Raw genomic sequence first — 17,976 nt, 5'->3', positions numbered from 1 at the left:
CCCACTATCTAGCCCAAGCTCATGCGGTGTTAGAAAAACCGCACGGTTGGAAAAACCGCACGGTTGGAAAAACCGCGAAAGAGATTTGATACAGCACCAAAGCAAACACCAACATGTGTTTGGCCAATTTGGTGTTTAGTTTGGTGTTTTTTTAGTGTTTTCATCAACATGTGTTTCTCTTGAAAATAAAAATTTGGTGTTTGATGTTAGGATAGTATCTCACCTAAAGATGCTCTAAGTTGGTAATAAGATTGAAGAACAATTATCGTACTACATTATAAAAACAAGAAAATAGTCCAGAGGACCAATTTGGGGAAAAAGTAACTCTAGAGGACACTGTTTTTTGTGAGTAACTCACAAGGACAAATTTTGGGGAAAAGTAATTCACGAACCCACTATTTTAAAATTAGGAACCTTCAAGGACAAAATAAGTTGGCCCGGCCCTTTTACTTTTTTTAAATGCCAGTTATACCCTTCCGTGAAAATAACCCTAAAGGACAAATGGCCTGGATTTAAAATAAATATTTTCCAATTTTACTCTTTCTGTCATTTTACTATGAACAATGAGTGTTCATACATTCTGATGGTGTATGAACATTGAATGTTCATACCCAATCAATGTTCATATCCAAAAGACTATGAACATCGAATTTTTCATGAATATTAAAAGAATCTATGAACATCGACTAATTTTCAAACATAGCGAAGACTATGAACATTCAATGTTCATACTAAATACACCGTCGTTTTCGTTCGGGGCCGGACCGTTAATTAATTATTAAAAGGCCGTGGGTATACTTGACATTTCATCTACCCGATCCGTTTTTTATTTCGCGTCAAGAGTATACTTGACCTTTTATCTACCCCCAAAAAAAAAAAATGTGTCCTTGAAAATTACTTTTTCGGCAGTTTTGTCCTTGAGAGTCACTTCCTGTTATAAAAAATATGAAAAAAAAAAACACATGGACAATTAAGCTAAAATCCACAAGCCTACACAGACTGTTGCAGAGTGTCACAGAGTGTAGAGTTTCAAGTATGGCCATTTGCAAATGCAAACATTCTAGCAAAACAAACCAAGGCCCAAAATATCGCCGATATATCTAATATATCGTCAATATATATCCTTTTTTTAGTACACCAACATAAATATATTCGATATATCTCAACCGAATATTAATTCTTTTTTTTTCCCGATATATATCACAATTTCCGATATAACAACATACATCGACCGATATATCCGATATAAATTATTGACTTTGACCAATATTATTGACTTTGACAAAATATTGTTGATTTTGACCGATAAATTGGCGATATTTCTAATATAATCAACGATATTTCTAATATATCGACATACAAAACAAAATTTTGACTAGTCAACAAAAAAATAAATATCTCTAATATTTCCGATATATAGTTTTTGAATACATTAAAATATTCACCAAATTCGATATTTTGGGCGCAGAACAAACCACGAATTGACGATAGTAAACATTACAAAACAATAGTAAATTACAGTGGCAGATTTTATGTTTTTTTTTTTTTTATAAAGAGAAACTTTCAATTTGCAAAATTATCCGCACCGAATTCCCTCCACAAGATTTGATTTCATTATGTACAAAACCAAAAACAACCTAACGGCTACTTCCCCCACATAATCCCAAACTTTATATCCCCAACATTCTCACTAATTCCAACCAGCTCCCCATCAGACACATTTTTCAAAATCTGACCCATCCAATAATGTCTACAAAGACAGAACCCTACAAAAAATGTTACAGAAAAATGAAGCACTCTAACGACACAAGTGGGTTTTCCATTGACTCATTTGCCCCTTTAGTCTCCTCATCTTTCCGACCACATTCCGTCAACGGAACCGGCCCAGGTACCGGAACTCTCGCCGGAGACCTAGGAGCCTTTCTTGATGGACTTCTACCAATGCCACGTGTAGCTGGAGATCTAGACCTTCTACCCGACCGCTCTCCGGGATCGCGTCGCGCTCGAGTAGGATTATCCATTAATCGACGTCGCGATACGGGCTGATGACTCATTTCTGAGCTTTCATTTCTCTTGCTAGGAGATGGGTTCATTTTTCTAGCTGGAGATTTTGAACCCCTTTGAGGATTTGCTACAAAGTCACCTGGGATTGAACGTTTCCTAAGAACTTTTTTAGCTGTTGTTGTTGGTGATCTTTGTAACCTTGGTTGAGGTTGTTGGACTTCTCCATTTTCTTCTTGGTCTTCTTTTCTTGATGTTATTGTAGTTGTTGACATTGTTTCACTTAAACTACATATCTCTGATACTTCAGATATCTCTTCACAAACTTCAACTTTCTTCACTACTTGTTCTTCAATCTTAGTAACTGGACTAGTCACATTTGCTAAAACTTTCTCATCTTCTTGTTTCTTGAGCTCTACTTTGGGGTTGGGGGTTTCAGAAAGGACTTCTTTGACACTTTCTTCTTCAAAAACAGGAGAAAGTGGAGGTCTAAAGCGATGTGGGGCAGAATCCGGTACTGGGAAATGAGTATGGGGTGGGTGGGTTTTCTTAGAATGTTGAGTTTTGCTTAAACAACAACCCATTTGTGAAGTTTTGAAATTTTGTAGTGGTAAGAGTGGAGAAAAGAGGAGGGGTTTTAACTTTTAAGGGTTTAGATATGAGGAGGTGTGGTTATCAATCATTGTGAAGATTTTTACCGTTTAACATAGTGAGAGGATGAGATGAATTTGAGTGAATCTGAAAAGAAGAAAGGATGGGAAAGAGGGTGGAAGAGGCAACAGCAGAGTAAAGATAGTGGGTTTGAAGAGCCAACAGAGTGAATTTATTATTGTGTCAGGTTGAAACTTGAAACGTATGGTACAACGTACAAGTTACTGCACGTTTAAAAGAGAAAGACTTTACTCTGACTGAGTGATTGCCAGTTTGCCACTAATTTTGTTACTTCTTTTCTACGTCTAATTTAGTTGGATAATTTGATGAAACAACTTGGGAGTTGGGTGGGAAAACTTGTTTTTTTTTAATCGATAATTACAAGTCCACTGCCAAAAACTGATTCCCTAGTTGGACGAGTTATTGACATAGGCAATTTAGGCACCCAACTGTTTTTTATGTAAATCAATTAATCAACATTATATAGGAAATTAGGAATGCATCTCTAATCTGCTGTTCATTATTTACCAACATAACAGTGAACCAACATCGCACGGAATTGATTAACACAATAGAACACTCTCAGAAAGACAGTAACTAGAGCTTCAACCTAATCTGCTGGTCCCCCAAAGATTGTATCAAACCGTACTGAGTGAAGGAATAAATCTTCAAATTATGATGACAATAACACATTATCACCCACGAAACGTGATAAGACTGATTTCAACAGACAATCTCTCAAATGACAGTATACAAGATTATGAAAACCATTAAATATAGGCACCGATATACCAGAGATGCTTGGTGGTTGGTAACTTGGTAGTCGTTACTGCCAATGCTCATTATTTCAGAATCCAATCTTTTCCCTAGATTTTTGCATTTCCCTTGCTTCATCTAGGTATATGGTGGATCCATCACTTTCGACTGATTTTACCCAAGACTGCAGTTTCTCAGGTTTAAAGCCCTTGCTTCTTCAAGATTTACTTACGAACATGAACCTAGATTTCCCGTTGGCCAATGGCAATACTATTACTGACGACTTCCATGTGTCCGGACTCTGCAGTCTGGACACCCTCCTGTACTCTACCCACCTGTAGTCCTATACAAACGTGCTACGCCAAAGTGCCAAACACAGTAACACACAGCCTTGGAATCAATTTATTTTTAAGTTCTAACAACCATGACATAACTCGTAAGTCAAGAACAAACAAATGTCTGCTCAATGATTCCATCACCAAATCAATGTGGGTCCACCTCTGCCTGCTTGAATCTAAATTGAGGCCTACAACAGTACAACATGACTCCAATTCCACATTTCCACTTTCACACTCCAATACCACTTGCAATTTGGACGATCTAAAGTAAACACTCTTCATTTAATCCTTCTCAACCTTCACAACAGTGCTCTCAAATTATATAACGGTTAGCATAAGAAATTATGTTGGAGATAAGAAGAATAGTAAAAATAATAATAATAATAATAATAATACTAATTTCTTCAAATGCAGATTAAAATAATAGAGTGTCATGTCTAATGATTACTGATCAAAAGCATTTACAGGAACTAAACCAAGTTTTGAATAAATAGCTTACTATTATCCATTTTTCAACCAAGCAAGTAAAATTTTTGTACAGAGTGAAAAACTTTGGATTAGGCAGATATAGCGGATAATAGCAACAATACAGGCCAATCAGCATTCATCAGTAAATGAAGCAACAGACTGAAAGCTCAACATTAAATTGAATGGAATGTACAATAGGAAGTTAGGAACAGAGGGGGGAAAATAAATAGAGCAAGTCAGAAACCTTATGAAACAGGAACAGATGGTATGGCTCGATCCTTCTCTATCATTGACTTGATGTAGAATTCACCAGCCTTGTATGAGGACCTGACCATGGGGCCAGATGCTATGTAACGAAATCCCTGCACCACACCCAAAGTAGTCATTAAAGAGCAAACATAAACGGTTTAAAGAAAGACCCTTTTGTTATTAATATACTAGTAGTATGAAAGTTCATCAAGTGGCAATGATGCCACTGTTACATAAACCAAGGTGTAATGACCATACAACGGGCACTCTATAAGATCTACATATCAACTGCTCAATGCAATTCAATTAATTTCCTGTGCGTGAGATGTTTCAATTCCTATCTATATAGCATTTAGGCATAAGTATTTTTCCAAGAAATTGCATGAACACTGATTCAATAAGGAATATCATAGGGCAGTACATCCAAAACATAGTGCAAGGGAAATATCAATTTCCGTCAAGTGTTAAACAAAAAACACAAATCACACTGTAACAATGTGTTGGTGATTTCAGGGTGCCTTTTTAGGTCAAATACCTTTTGATAGTGTTTGTATGAGCTTATGTTGATATTTGGTTGATTTGACCAAGTCAACTTAAATTCCTTGAAGAATTGTCCTCATGAAGCTGTCAAATGAAAAAGCACCACATAGGACTAGCTCTTAGAACCTAAAAAGAACAAAAATAGAATTAAATGTTTTATGAGAACCCAGGTAAGCAGATTGTGATGCATTAGCATTGATGTCATCCCAAACCAATGATGGATGTCTCTTATATCTTATTTAGCTATGAGATCATAATTAGTAACTAGTTTCTATTTTATTAGTTTCTTATTTCAGGAGGTTTCCTATTTGGATTCCAATTAGAATTAGGAATCAGATTTATTGTTTAAAGGCATTTTAGCCTTCATTGTAAGATGGTTTTATTGAATATTTATTCTAAGAGAATTGTTTATCTTATTGGAGGTATAAACCCTAGTTTTAGTTGTTTCGTTCATGAAACTTAATTGGTGCAGATTACATCAGATAGTCGCTCCAGATGATCCAGAGGATCAAACCAAGAGGAAAATCAAAGTAATGCATAGTTGGGGCACCATGCATCAAGGGCAGTGAGATTTCCAAGAATTTGTCAGATAAGAAATTGTGTTTTATCCTAAGTTACATTGACACGAATAGGTGTGGCCATATCCAACAAGGATACGAAGTGTCTGATACGGCGAAATATCAAAAATTGAGGTAAATCACATACAATGTGTGTCCGCTATGCGTCCGACACGGACACGGATGTTTTTCAAAATATGGAGTGTCCATGTAACATAGGTTTTATCCCAGTGTCATGTACAGCCAAAACTTCTTCAAAACTTCTTAAACACACAAGGGTTTCTTTCAGATAAGCTACAAGAAACTCTGAGTATAAAATAACCTAAGAACCTTTATACTCGGTTTATTAAGCTTTATAACAACTAGTCCAGTAATGACGAAAGGATGTGCATTTCAGCATACATGGTGGTAGAGCAAAACTCTCTTCAATATATGCACTTGCCACCAAAACTAGGAGAAGCTACTTTCGGTAGATTGGTGTTAATATAGACTTAACAAAAGACCAATTAAACATAGAAAAACTGCAGCAAGTTATCAAACTGAAAGTGTAAGCACATACCATTTCCGTGCCAAGGATACGATATTGCTCAAATGCTTCAGGAGTTATGTATTCTGACACAGGCATATGGCGCTTTGAAGGCCTCATATACTGACCAAATGTCATGACATCAACACCTGCATCCCTCACCTTCTCCATTGTTCTCACCACTTGATCAGGCGTTTCACCACAGCCCAACATTATAGATGTCTTCGTAAGTGTACCAACAGGAGCAAAATCTTTGGCCATTTTCAGAACTTCCATAGATTGTTTAAAATTAGCACGGTGATCGCGTACAACACTCTGTAGCTCTTCAACTGTCTCAATATTATGTGCTAAAACATCTAAACCAGACTGAGAGACTTTCTCCACGCAGCTACGGTCTCCACGAAAATCAGGAACTGGACAATAACCATAAACATAACAAGGTAAGAAAAGAAGGCTTGCGAGTTGAATTGAAGACCTTAGCATACATTTAGAATCAAGACAATATATAAAAAGTACACAGAGAAAGCCATCATAAGACCTGAACCGTCATTTATAACCACTAAGAGAACAATAAAAGGAATAGGATCTTCCTTTGCATGTAAAATTGTTCATGGGCAAACTAAAATAACAAAAGATGAAATTATATAGGCCCAAATGTGAGACTTTATGGGCCCCTTCCTCAATGTCTTTTGTTAATTTATACATCTTTATTCTATCTATCTAGCAAAAATAAAAAGAAGGCAACTTCTTTTCATCTAAAATCTCTGACGAACTCAGTTCCTCTAGTTTACTTAATAAGCTTTGCAGATTACAGGGCCGGGAAAATCCTGATATATCCATAAATGTCGGGAATATATATCTGAATTTTGGGAACTCAGTACCAATAATGTGCTATAAGTCCACCAAATTAAGCTCCCCTTTTCCCTAATTTTGCTTTAGAACATAATAGATATATCAGTGGATATTCTTCCAGTATACCAGTTATCTATATCAGAATTTTGTGGTCAGAAATATCTACAATGAACGTATTTTGTACCTTGGTTATTTATCTCCAAAAGTCTTTTTCATAAACATAAAGATAATGAGTGGAGAAGGGGAAAAAACAGATATCTTAAGGTGCCTCCTAAGGTTGGTTACACGCTTGAATCATTTCATACTGTGGATATTCTTCCGACCATAAAATATCTACGATGAACGTATTTTGTACCTTGGTTATTTATCTCCGAAAGTCTTTTTCATAAACATAAAGATAGTGAGTAGAGAAGGGGGGAAAACAGGTATCTTAAGGTGCCTCCTAATGTTGGTTACACGCTTGAATCATTTCATACTCAAGGGGAAAATACTGCAATGTAAAATTCAAATTACAACACAAGCGCTATAAAGCAGTTGTTAAGAACCCATAATCGAATTAAATATTTCAGTATTTAGGCACTCCATTGTTTTTCTATTTATCAATGGGAGCACAAAAGCTGAAGAAGGCCAATTTTTAGCTGATTGTATGGTAAAGAGAGTACCGTGACTGCACCTATTACTTATTTCAGTTATTTGGGTCTGACCCTCACCTCCACCAGGCTTGGCATCCAGGATTTTTTCCTTTGACTGAAGAATTACTCTCAGAATCTCTTACTGGAAGAATAGATTGTTATCCTCTGCAGCTAGGTTGCAACTAGTACAATCTGTCCTCTCTTTTTTTTCATAAATATTGGGTTAAAACTTTCATACTCCCGGAAAATGTATTAGACAAGGTTACTAAAGAGTGCATTATGTTCCTTCAGTCTAGTCCTACATGAAGTGTATACTGCACAGAGTGAAACCAATAGAAGAAGGAAGATAAGATAGGGGACTAGATATTGTGGATCGCAAAGTGTGGAATAAAGCAGCATATTGTGGTTTGGTTTTCAAAGTTGCAAGCAGGGACAATACTTTGGTCTGTGGCTGTGGTGCCATCATTTTTGGACCATGGAAGTTCCTAAGGATTGCTCCTGGGTTTGGAAAAATATCTTGAAACACAAGAAGATTCATAAGACATCTGATAGTGAATGGGGAACACACATCACTGTGGTATGATCCATGGTTCACCAGAAATCCATTATGGCTTAACCAGGAAGCAAAGGCATTGCAACCTTTCCAGAAGATGCTACAGTCAGTGCTCTTATCTATGATGATGGTAATTGGAATAATCAATTTCAGAATCTACGTCAGGGACAACTCAAGGAAAATATCACATCAACAGAAATTCATAAACTACTCAAAGAAGATCAAGTCATATGGACGGAAACCAGCACAAGGACATATACAACCAAGTCGTTCTATCAAGCTTTGAAACATTATAGAGAGAAAGTACAATAGTACAGGCTGCTATGGGCTAAGAGGGTGCTACCTAAACATTATTTCACAGGTTGGCAGTTGTTTTCTTGCTCACTACTCACACATGATAGACTAGTGAAAGTAGTGAGTAGGAAAATACTAACTCACACTTCTTGCTGTCAGTGTCATGGAGCAAGAGAGAGCTCTAAACACCTATATTTTGATTGTATATACTCAAAAGTCAAAAACAGGAGTGGGCAGGTGTTGAAAAAGAACTGGGTCTTACCGTCTTAGTGACGACGCTACCATCAATTTCATTCTACTTTTTTATCGTTTTTTTTTTTTGCTATTTAGCTTTATAGGAACAGCAGGAGATTCGAAGGGGAAAACAACACACTCAAGAGGCAATTAGGAATAAGTTAGTGAACAGAGTGAAGACATCAATTCAACTACAGCTGAAATAAATCAAAGACAGACCAGGAGCCAGGATGATTATTGATGGGACTAAGCATCCAAGTACAATACACTGAGAAGGAACCAGTCATATGTTCATGGAGCAGGCCAGGAGCTGATGAGTAACACTTTACACAGCTGTGAAGTGAGTAACATGACCACAGGATTTTTTTTTTGGAAAGGTAAAACAAATTCTATTTATTTTAATGAAGATTACAAACAAACAGCCTGACTTTGTGAGGATTTAAGTCAGTATCCCTCCCAGAAACTACATTAGTTCCTAATTAGACTTTCCCACCCAAAGAGAAGTTGGTCAAAATTCACCCCTCACATCCTAATATAAAGTGGTCCCATTCCCACAAACAATATATAATGCTACAAAAAACACGGTCCACGTTAGAAAATTTGTCATAAAAAAATTCTGCAATTCCTTTCAAAGCCAGATGCACCACACATAGCATGCGGTAGTCTACACAAAAGCATTTTGCCAATCTGAGACAGCTGCTCACACTTCCATCCATTCACCCAATCCACTATTGTACCTTCAAACCCATGTGAACTGGGGACACTAACCAGCATGTATTGCCATAAATATTTGCAAACCAACAGTCCCAAAAGAGATGCTTTATACTTTCCTCGTCTATTCCACAACATACACATCTGTTAGCAATAACTTTCCCTCTCTTTTTAAGATATATATGCTGTTAGTGTCCTCCCCATCGCTAATGTCAACATGAAAAAGCAGATTTTGGACGAAACTCCTTTAACCCGCACTTCTTTCATGGCCAGTCAGACATCCCAATGCCTAATTCAGTCACCCTCTTTGAATTTAATAAATCAAAACAAGCCTTAAATATTGTCCTCCACCTCTGAAAGCACTATATTGTTAAGTGACAGTAACAAACTGACCAAAGACTGCACTTCCCAATCATTTAACCAACATTGAAGACCAAGATCCCAAATAACATTGGTGCTGTCTCCATATAAATTTCATCTTGTTAGACACATTGTAAATAGTTGGAAAACACGACCTCAATGGTTCTTCCCCTATCCAATTATCCACGAAAATTGCACACTAGTGCCTTTTCCAACACTAACTTTGCAAGGTTTCGCAAAGTCATCTTTATTATTCATAATCCCCCTCCACAACTCACATTCATACAACGAAGTCACTGATTTAGTAACCATTCTTCCATCCTATACTTAAAAAGTTACAAATAATAACTTTTTTCCATAAACTTCCTTCTTCCTTCCCAGACTTATCAAACCACTTACTAATTCCTTAGGCATACATACTCTATCCCAAGAGCTAAGATGAAATCTCTTAATCTCATTTGTCAATCCCCAAAGAAAGTCATTCATAATTTCTCTAATCTTTTTGCAACACCAACCGGAATAGTAAGGACAGAAAAATAAACAGGGATATTCAACAGTGTACTCTTCATATGTGTGACACTACCACCCTTCAAAAGAAATTTCCTCTTCCAAGTAGCCAACCTCAAACTGAATCTCTCAACTACTAGATCCCAAGCTCTAACACTCTTGTATTTGGCTCCAAGAGGGAGTCCAATATACGTAGAAGAAAGATGTCCAACTTTGCAACCCCAGATTTCAGGTAAGGACAAAATGTTCTCAAGTCCACCAATCCCAATCATCAAACTCTTATGAAACTTCACTTTCTAACCAGACATACCTTCAAAAACCACATGAATATGGCTTTAATATTCCGAACATACTCTTCCTTAGGCTCCACACAAAAACAAAAGTGTCATCTCATGGATTAAAATTAGATGAAGTTCCATTCCCTAATTAAAACTCGAGTAAAAACCTTTCTTTTTGCCCAACTCCATCAATCTTGTAAGAGCATCTCCGACAATAATGAAGAGAATAAGTGATAAAGGGTCACCTTGCAAACAGCATTCTGTATTAAACAAAATCAAGCAATTTCTAGTTCATGTGGTCAAACACCTTAGAAAAGTCCATCTTACAAATGACACTAGGATTACTAGCTCTCTTATGGGAGTCAACAATCTCATTAGCAATTAAAGCCCCATCAAAAAAATTCTACTACTCACTGAAGCTCCTTGATACTTCGAAATGAGAGGTTCAACAGCCACCTCTAGTCTCCAAGAAAGAGTTTTAGTGATGATCTTATACCACCCCAGTAGACTTAATAGGTCTGAAAATCAGTGAGTGTTTATGGGCCTTCTAGGAAGAATAAAGAGGAGTTTTCTTCTTTTTGGAGAGAACTTGATGATGTTCATGCCTTCAGTAGGGGAGGCTCGTGGTGTATAGCGGGTGATTTCAATGTGATTAGATTCTCTCATGAGAAAACGGGTGGTTGTCGTATAACTTCTAAGATGAGAGAGTTTGATGAGTGGGTTAGGAGGTGTGCGCTTATGGACATTCCCCTCACTGGGGGCAAGTTCACATGGTCAAATAAGCATGAGAATCCCACCCTTTCGTCTTTGGATAGATTTCTTGTGAGTAGTGACTGGGAGGAGAGATGGCCTCGTTTGATTCAAGCTGTGGTCTCTAGTACAACATCGGATCACCACCCTATCACCGTATCTAAGGAGATTGGTGGAGGCAAACCTACCCCGTTTAGATTCGAGCTCATGTGGTTCTCTGATCCTAATTTGGTGGACAAGATTAGAGAATGGTGGGAGGTTCATCAAGAAGGCGATAGACCTAGCATTAGGTTTGCTAAGAAACTACAGTTTGTTAAGTTTAAGATTAAGGAGTGGAATAAGACGGTTTTCGGTAGGATTGATAGGAAAAAAGATCAACTCTTAAGTTACATAAGGATTTTAGATTTGAAGGAGGAGAAAGGTCCTCTATCCAAGGAAGAGTGAAGTAGTCGCTTCAACATGAAAGCGAATTTTGACTTTTTGAGAAGGTGAACTTAGAAGAAATTTCTTGGAAACGGAAGTCAGGAGAGAGATGGATCAAGGAGGGCCAGTCTAATACTAAAAATTTCACCAATGTGCTAAAGCAAGATTTAGAGAGAATTTTCTTCAGAGATTGTTAATTGAAGGCGAGGAGGTGAGTGGGGAAAATAATCTCAGAAATAAGGTGGTGCAATATTATTCTAAGTTGTATATCGAGCCTAATCGTATTCACCCTCGGGTTGATAATCTTGGCTTAGATTGCATTTCAAATGGGAAAAGGGATGAATTAGAAAAGAGCATGGAGGAGGAGGAGGTATGGGAAGCTATGAAGTGTTTGAAGAGTGATAAATCTACGGGTCCAGATGGTTTTCCAATTGAGTTTTTTAGAAAAGTTTGGGGGGTGGTGAAAGACGATTTTATAGATATGGTCCGAGATTTTTATGAGTCGAGTTTTTTAGCCCATAGCCTTAATAACACCTTCATAAAGCTTATTCCAAAAAAGCAAGGGGTGGAGGATATTGGTGATTTGCGTCCCATTAGTCTCATCGGAAGTGCTTACAAAATCATTTCAAAAGTTCTCTCTATTAGGTTAAAAAAGGTGTTATCTAGAATGATCGCTCAAGAACAAGGGGCTTTCATTTTTAGACGACAAATTTTGGATGGAGTGTTAGTTGCTAACGAGGCCATTGATGACAGGAAGAGGAGCGGCAACCCAGGCATCTTATGTAAAATCGATTTGGCTAAAGTATATGATCATGTGAACTGGGATTTTCTAGATTATGTTATGATGCGTATGGGTTTTGGAGTTATCGGCCTCTTTTTCTATTCTCATAAATGGGTCGCCTGCAGGGTTTTTTAAAAGTTCTCGAGGTATAAGATAGGGGGATCCTTTATCCCCGCTTCTTTTCCTCATGGTTGTGGAGGTTTTTGGTAAAATGATTGAGAGGGCTAATAGGTTAGGGTTTAGGGTTTTAGAGTTGGTAAGGACCAGGTTTTGATATCTCATTTTCAGTTCGTGGATGATACAATGGTTTTTGTTGGGCAGGACTTAAAGCAAGTGAGGTATCTTAGGGGTATCCTTTGCTATTTTGAGGTTGTATCGGGTCTTAAGGTGAATATGGCAAAGAGTACTATTTTTGGGGTGAGTGAGGGGGATAATTTGGATGCTTTGGCGTCCTCTGTAGGTTGTAACATCGGTAGTCTTCCCTCCAGATACTTGGGTCTTCCTTTGGGAGCGAGTTATAGATCGAGTTCTATTTGGGATTCGGTTATTGAGAGATTTAGTCGTAGGCTAACTGGGTGGAAAGGACGTTTTTTGTCTAAAGGCGATCGAGTGATCTTGATTAAAAGCATTTTTTCTAATCTTCCTGTTTATTATATGTCCCTTTTCCACATGCCTAAGAGTGTTGCCGCTAAATTGGAGGCGATTATTATAAATTTTCTTTGGGATGACAGTGAGGAGAGGCATAGGTTTCATTTGGTTAGTTGGGAGAAGGTGTGTCGTTCTAGACAGGAAGATGGTTTAGGTATTAGAAAGCTTACGAGAGTTTAATCTTGCTTTGCTAGGTAAATGGCTTTAGAGGTTCAAGGAGGAAAGGGAGAGCCTTTGGAGAAGGTGATTGTGTCTAGGTTCGGAGAACATGGTTTGGGGTGGAAGAGTAGTCATGTGGCCATACCTTATGGCTGTGGTATTTAGAAAGGCATTCATAGAGTGGGAGAGGCGTTCTACAAACATATTAGATTTGTTTTAGGCAAAGGTGATAGCATCCGCTTTTGGGAGGATATATAGCTAGACGAGAGGCCTCTGTCACACGTTTTCCCTAGATTATATGCCGTTTCTGACTTAAGGAACCTGCCAGTTCGATCATTCATGAGGAAACACAATGGTTTTATTGCTTGGGACCTGGGTATTCATAGTGCTCTCTCTAACAGGGATATAATGAGTGTGGCTGCTCTCATGATGATGTTAGACTCTATTCCTTCCATAAGACCGGACAGAGATAAGAGGCTTTGGTCTATTGACAAGAAAGGGAGATTTTCTTCTAGATCTTTTTACTTTAAGCTTCGTTCTCTAATCTCCCGTCATGATCTTAATGCCCTTCCTAAATTTCCTAGTCATCTGGGGTTCTAAAGTTCCGTCAAAAATTGCCTTTTTTGTTTGGTGTGCATCTCTTGGTAAAATCTTGACTATTGACAATCTCAGAAAAAGACGTGTCAAAGAAGTTCTTGTCAACTTTTGTCCGTTGTGTTTAAGAGAGGGGGAGTCTGTGAATCATATTCTTTTGTTTTGTCCTTTTTCATGGCGGGTTTGGTGTCATTTTATTCTAGAGTCGGGGGTTTCTTGGGTTTGTCCGGTTTCGGTGACGATGTTATTAGCCTCATGGGACTTGAGAGTCTACTATGAGAAAGGGAGACGACTTTGGAGGATGTTGCCTTTTGCAATTCTGTGGGGCATTTGGTTGGAGAGGAATCAGAGACACTTTGAGGGAACAACAACGCCTATGGAGAAAGTTGTGTTGACAATCAAAGTTCTTTTATGTTTCTAGTCAAAGGTGCATATTGAGACACAAGACATACCTTTTGAGGCGTTTGTGTTTCGATGGGAGTCCATAATGAGATGATCGGACTAAGAGACTTGTCACTTTATGGTTTTTCTTTTCTTTTCTTTTCTTTTTCTATATGCATGTAATGGAGGATATCTCATCCTTATGTATCTATCTATAATTATATTAATAAAGTTATACTTTACCGATTAAAAAAAAAAAAACAGTGAGTGTTGTTGCACCATCAACCTGAGGAATTAGGCATACATGAGTTGTATTAAGTCGCCAATCAAGGAAGGAGTTATCATAGAAGTCCTTCACCACCTTCAAGATATTTTCTCTCAAAAAATACCCCAGCACTTCTAATACACAACATAGGAAAACATCCGACCCCAGAGACTCCTCACCAAAGCTATAGATTGCCTTCTTTACTTCCTCCTCATCAATTTCCCGCTCAAGCAACTCTGCTTGCCACAAATCTAAAGACTGAAATTCCTCAAACCATGACGTAAGGGTTTGTGCAACGTCTCATCATCATACAATTTCTTGTAAGACTCTACAACTTCTTCACCCATTTCTTGAAACTCTTATACAACTCTTATCTCCACCAACTTGGACATATAGTTATGATTTTGTCTAGCATTCGCGATACAATGGAAATATTTAGTACAATCTTCCCACCCACCACCATGCCACTGAGTTTTCTCTCTTTGTCTCAAAAACACAGCTTCACATCACAACAATCTCCTAAGACCTCCATTTAATTCTCCTCTCTTAAGAATTTTGTTAGGTTGTAAGTCTCTGACTTCTTCTCCACTATCCAATGTTGCTATTTCTTCATTGCATTCTTGGATTTCGCTCTTATATTTTCCGAAGGATGTTTTATTCCATTCTTTTAGTTTCCCTTTGAGATAATTTAATTTATGAGAAAAGTTCAAAACCAGCCTTAGAACTGACATGAACTTCATTCCATCGCTTCTTCATTTTTTGAACCAACTCCGAACATTCATACCACATTACCTCAAATTTGAACAGTTACAGACCCCTGGCAATTTCTTTCCTTCAAGAAGCATCATCTGATGATCTGAAAAGAAACTACCCAATGCCCACTCCATCATGAAGATGAAGCCAAGAATCTATCAAATCTACTCATGCCGACCCTTTGTTGTCCATTAGACCATGTGAACATTGATCCCCCAAGTTGAAAATCTTCTAGGCCACAATCACTAATGAATTGATTAAAATCATGAGTCTCTCTTGCTATTCTACACCTTCCTCTTCTCTCTCTGCTGAATCTAATCTTGTCTTGTTAAACTCTTCTCCCAAGCATCAATGTGCCTGCCAATACGCTTCCCCCACCCCCAAATGTCAGCTAATTCGGTAAAATATTGTTCATTAGTTTTTTCTATAGGCGGCCTATATATGTTGCTGAAAATCTGTTCAAAACTATCACTATTATTAACAGATCTTGGAGACAATGAATAAGCGCCTTTGAAAGTCTCTGTGCACTCCAAAACTTGAGTGTCCCAGATAAGAATTAGAACACCAAACCAGCCCTTCAAAGGTAAAAACTCCCACTAATGCTCCCATCTTCCCCAAATCATACTCATAAAAGCTTGATTAACCTCTTCCTTTTTTGTTTCTTGCAAAGCCACCACAATTGGTCTAATTTCCTCACAGCTCTTCCCAAAATGTCATTTTTTGTATTCATAACGAGACCCCTCATGTTCCATATATTAACACTATAATTTATTACAGGAAGACTGCCCTACATTCGACATTCTCCTAATTATCATACCAGATACTGTAGCCTTCTCCCTTCTCGTCCTCTTATAGACATCTCTTAAAATAAGCACACTTCCAGAACTATTACATTCTTGACTAAGCTCGAATTCCGTTCCCATGTCCATCACATTATCATTAATCCATCTATCTTCTTCAAAATTCTCTTCTGAAGTTTCCAGTACCCTTGACACCTCCCTCCCTCAATTGAGAATCAGACCCCACCTTCTCCCCTGTTTCTTAAACAATCTCATCGTCATAAAAACCCTCACCGCAAGCAAAAGATCCTTCTTCGTCTGATGTTCCATAATTCACTTGGTTTACATCACTTCTATGATTGCCAATAGCGTTAGTCATGTTCTTTCCTCCAAAACTTGATTTTGACAAACTCTTTCCTACTGCCCATTACTTAAAAAAAGTTCATGGGCCACCATATCATTGGTTGGACTTTTCTCTCTTATCTGTCTACACACCATGGAAAGGTATGCAAGAAGTCCCACTCTAATCGACATAAATCAAAAGATTTCCATTCAACAGAAGAAAAACTTAACTAGAAAGCAATAGAGCTAAGCCTAAAGTATATTAAAAAATAATGGGTAAATAGTATAACACATACCAAGAGCTTCTATCAAAATGTCTGGCTTTAATATTTTCAACTTTTGCACAGTCTCTACAAAATGACCACTTCCTTGATCAGGTAAATCATCACGGTCAACACTCGTGATAACAATATAGTCCAATCCCCATGATGCAATTGCCTCAGCTACATTTGATGGTTCATTTGGATCTGGTGGAAGTGGATTTCGTGATGTCTTCACATTACAAAATCTACAACCACGTGTACAAGTATCACCCAATATCATAATAGTAGCTGTAGCTGTCCCAGTCTCACCGCCAGACCAACATTCACCTAAATTTGGACATTTAGCTTCTTCACAAACTGTATGTAAATTCAATTCCCTCAACTTCTTTTTTATTTTACCATACTTCTCACCACCCGGTATTGATTCCTTCATCCATTTCGGTTTCGGTAACGGTTTCTTTTTCGTACCGACTTCAACTGAATATGACTCGTTGTCTCGTAGTTTAATGAAATCGGATAGTGTTGGTGATTCTGTTGATAAACGCTGTCGTAAATCGGATATTCGGGTTGTCGGGTATTCGGGTTTTGGTATTTGGGTTGAGGTGAAGGTGGAGGAACAGAATGTTCGGTTAGAGGATTTTAGGGTTCGGATTATGGGTACGAGACGAGGATACATTTTTTTTTTTGTTGGGTTTGATTTCAAATGAGACTTGTTTTTGGTTGGTGGAGAGAGACATATATAGAGATCATAAATTTCGTGAAATGTTTTATATCGATCTGTTGATATTTCTGAAACTTGAAATACGGGAAAAAAATATGTCAAAATAATCTCCTGTGTCTCTGTTCTCTGTTAGTAGTTTCTCCTATAACTATCATAACTAGTATACTGCTAAGCAGTGGGGGTGAGCGGAGTGGGAGAGGAAGATGGAGGAGTGGAGATGGAGAAGGAGGAGTGGAGATTTAGAGTGTCTGGAGAGGGAAAGGAAAAGGGAGAGTGAGAGAGACGAAAAAAAAAGATGGGAAGAGATGAGACAGATGCATTTAAACCAACCAAGTTGGTTTTGTCTAAGATAACCCCCTTCTCCCAAAATGTTCGCTCCGCTCATGGACTATCATGGACCCTTAAAATTCATCGGTTATTTTTCTTATGCATAATACTCCTGGATGAATACTTAAATAAAAAACACTTATATTATATTTAGAAGGGCTGCTTCGTCTTTCTCGCCTTTGCAAATTTAATGTACCAATTTTGTCCTTAAATTGAAGTATTGTTTAACACCTTTGAATGGGAGTAATTGGTCATTGCATGTGTTGCTTAATTAAAATTTCAA

The 17,976-nt window shown here is 37.7% G+C and overlaps 1 protein-coding gene across 3 annotated transcripts; it reads right to left on the bottom strand.

Annotated features, from left to right (window-relative positions):
- Positions 1-4,276: 4,276 nt before the first annotated feature.
- Positions 4,277-17,420, bottom strand: LOC147475863 (lipoic acid synthase 1). Of its 3 annotated transcripts, none has more exons than XR_015207380.1 (4): positions 16,679-17,381; positions 6,120-6,499; positions 4,999-5,129; positions 4,277-4,576 (listed from the first exon to the last, which is right to left on the bottom strand). XR_015207380.1 is itself a non-coding variant. In XM_086581961.1 (3 exons), exons 1-3 carry the CDS (start codon positions 17,319-17,321, stop codon positions 4,460-4,462), a joined length of 1,140 nt encoding a protein of 379 aa, XP_086438087.1. In that variant the 5' UTR covers positions 17,322-17,420; the 3' UTR covers positions 4,277-4,459. The 3 variants fall into 3 exon arrangements, 1 of the variants encoding a protein (XP_086438087.1); XR_015207381.1 differs by having other exon boundaries at positions 4,999-5,087; positions 16,679-17,367; XM_086581961.1 differs by lacking the exon at positions 4,999-5,129 and having other exon boundaries at positions 16,679-17,420.
- Positions 17,421-17,976: the final 556 nt, after the last annotated feature.

This window comes from Coptis chinensis, chromosome 9 (assembly GCF_015680905.1).
Source record: "Coptis chinensis isolate HL-2020 chromosome 9, ASM1568090v1, whole genome shotgun sequence".
Taxonomy (NCBI): Eukaryota; Viridiplantae; Streptophyta; class Magnoliopsida; order Ranunculales; family Ranunculaceae; genus Coptis; species Coptis chinensis.
The sequence above is the reverse complement of the archived record's forward strand: the minus strand, read 5'-3'. Positions and strand labels throughout refer to the sequence as shown.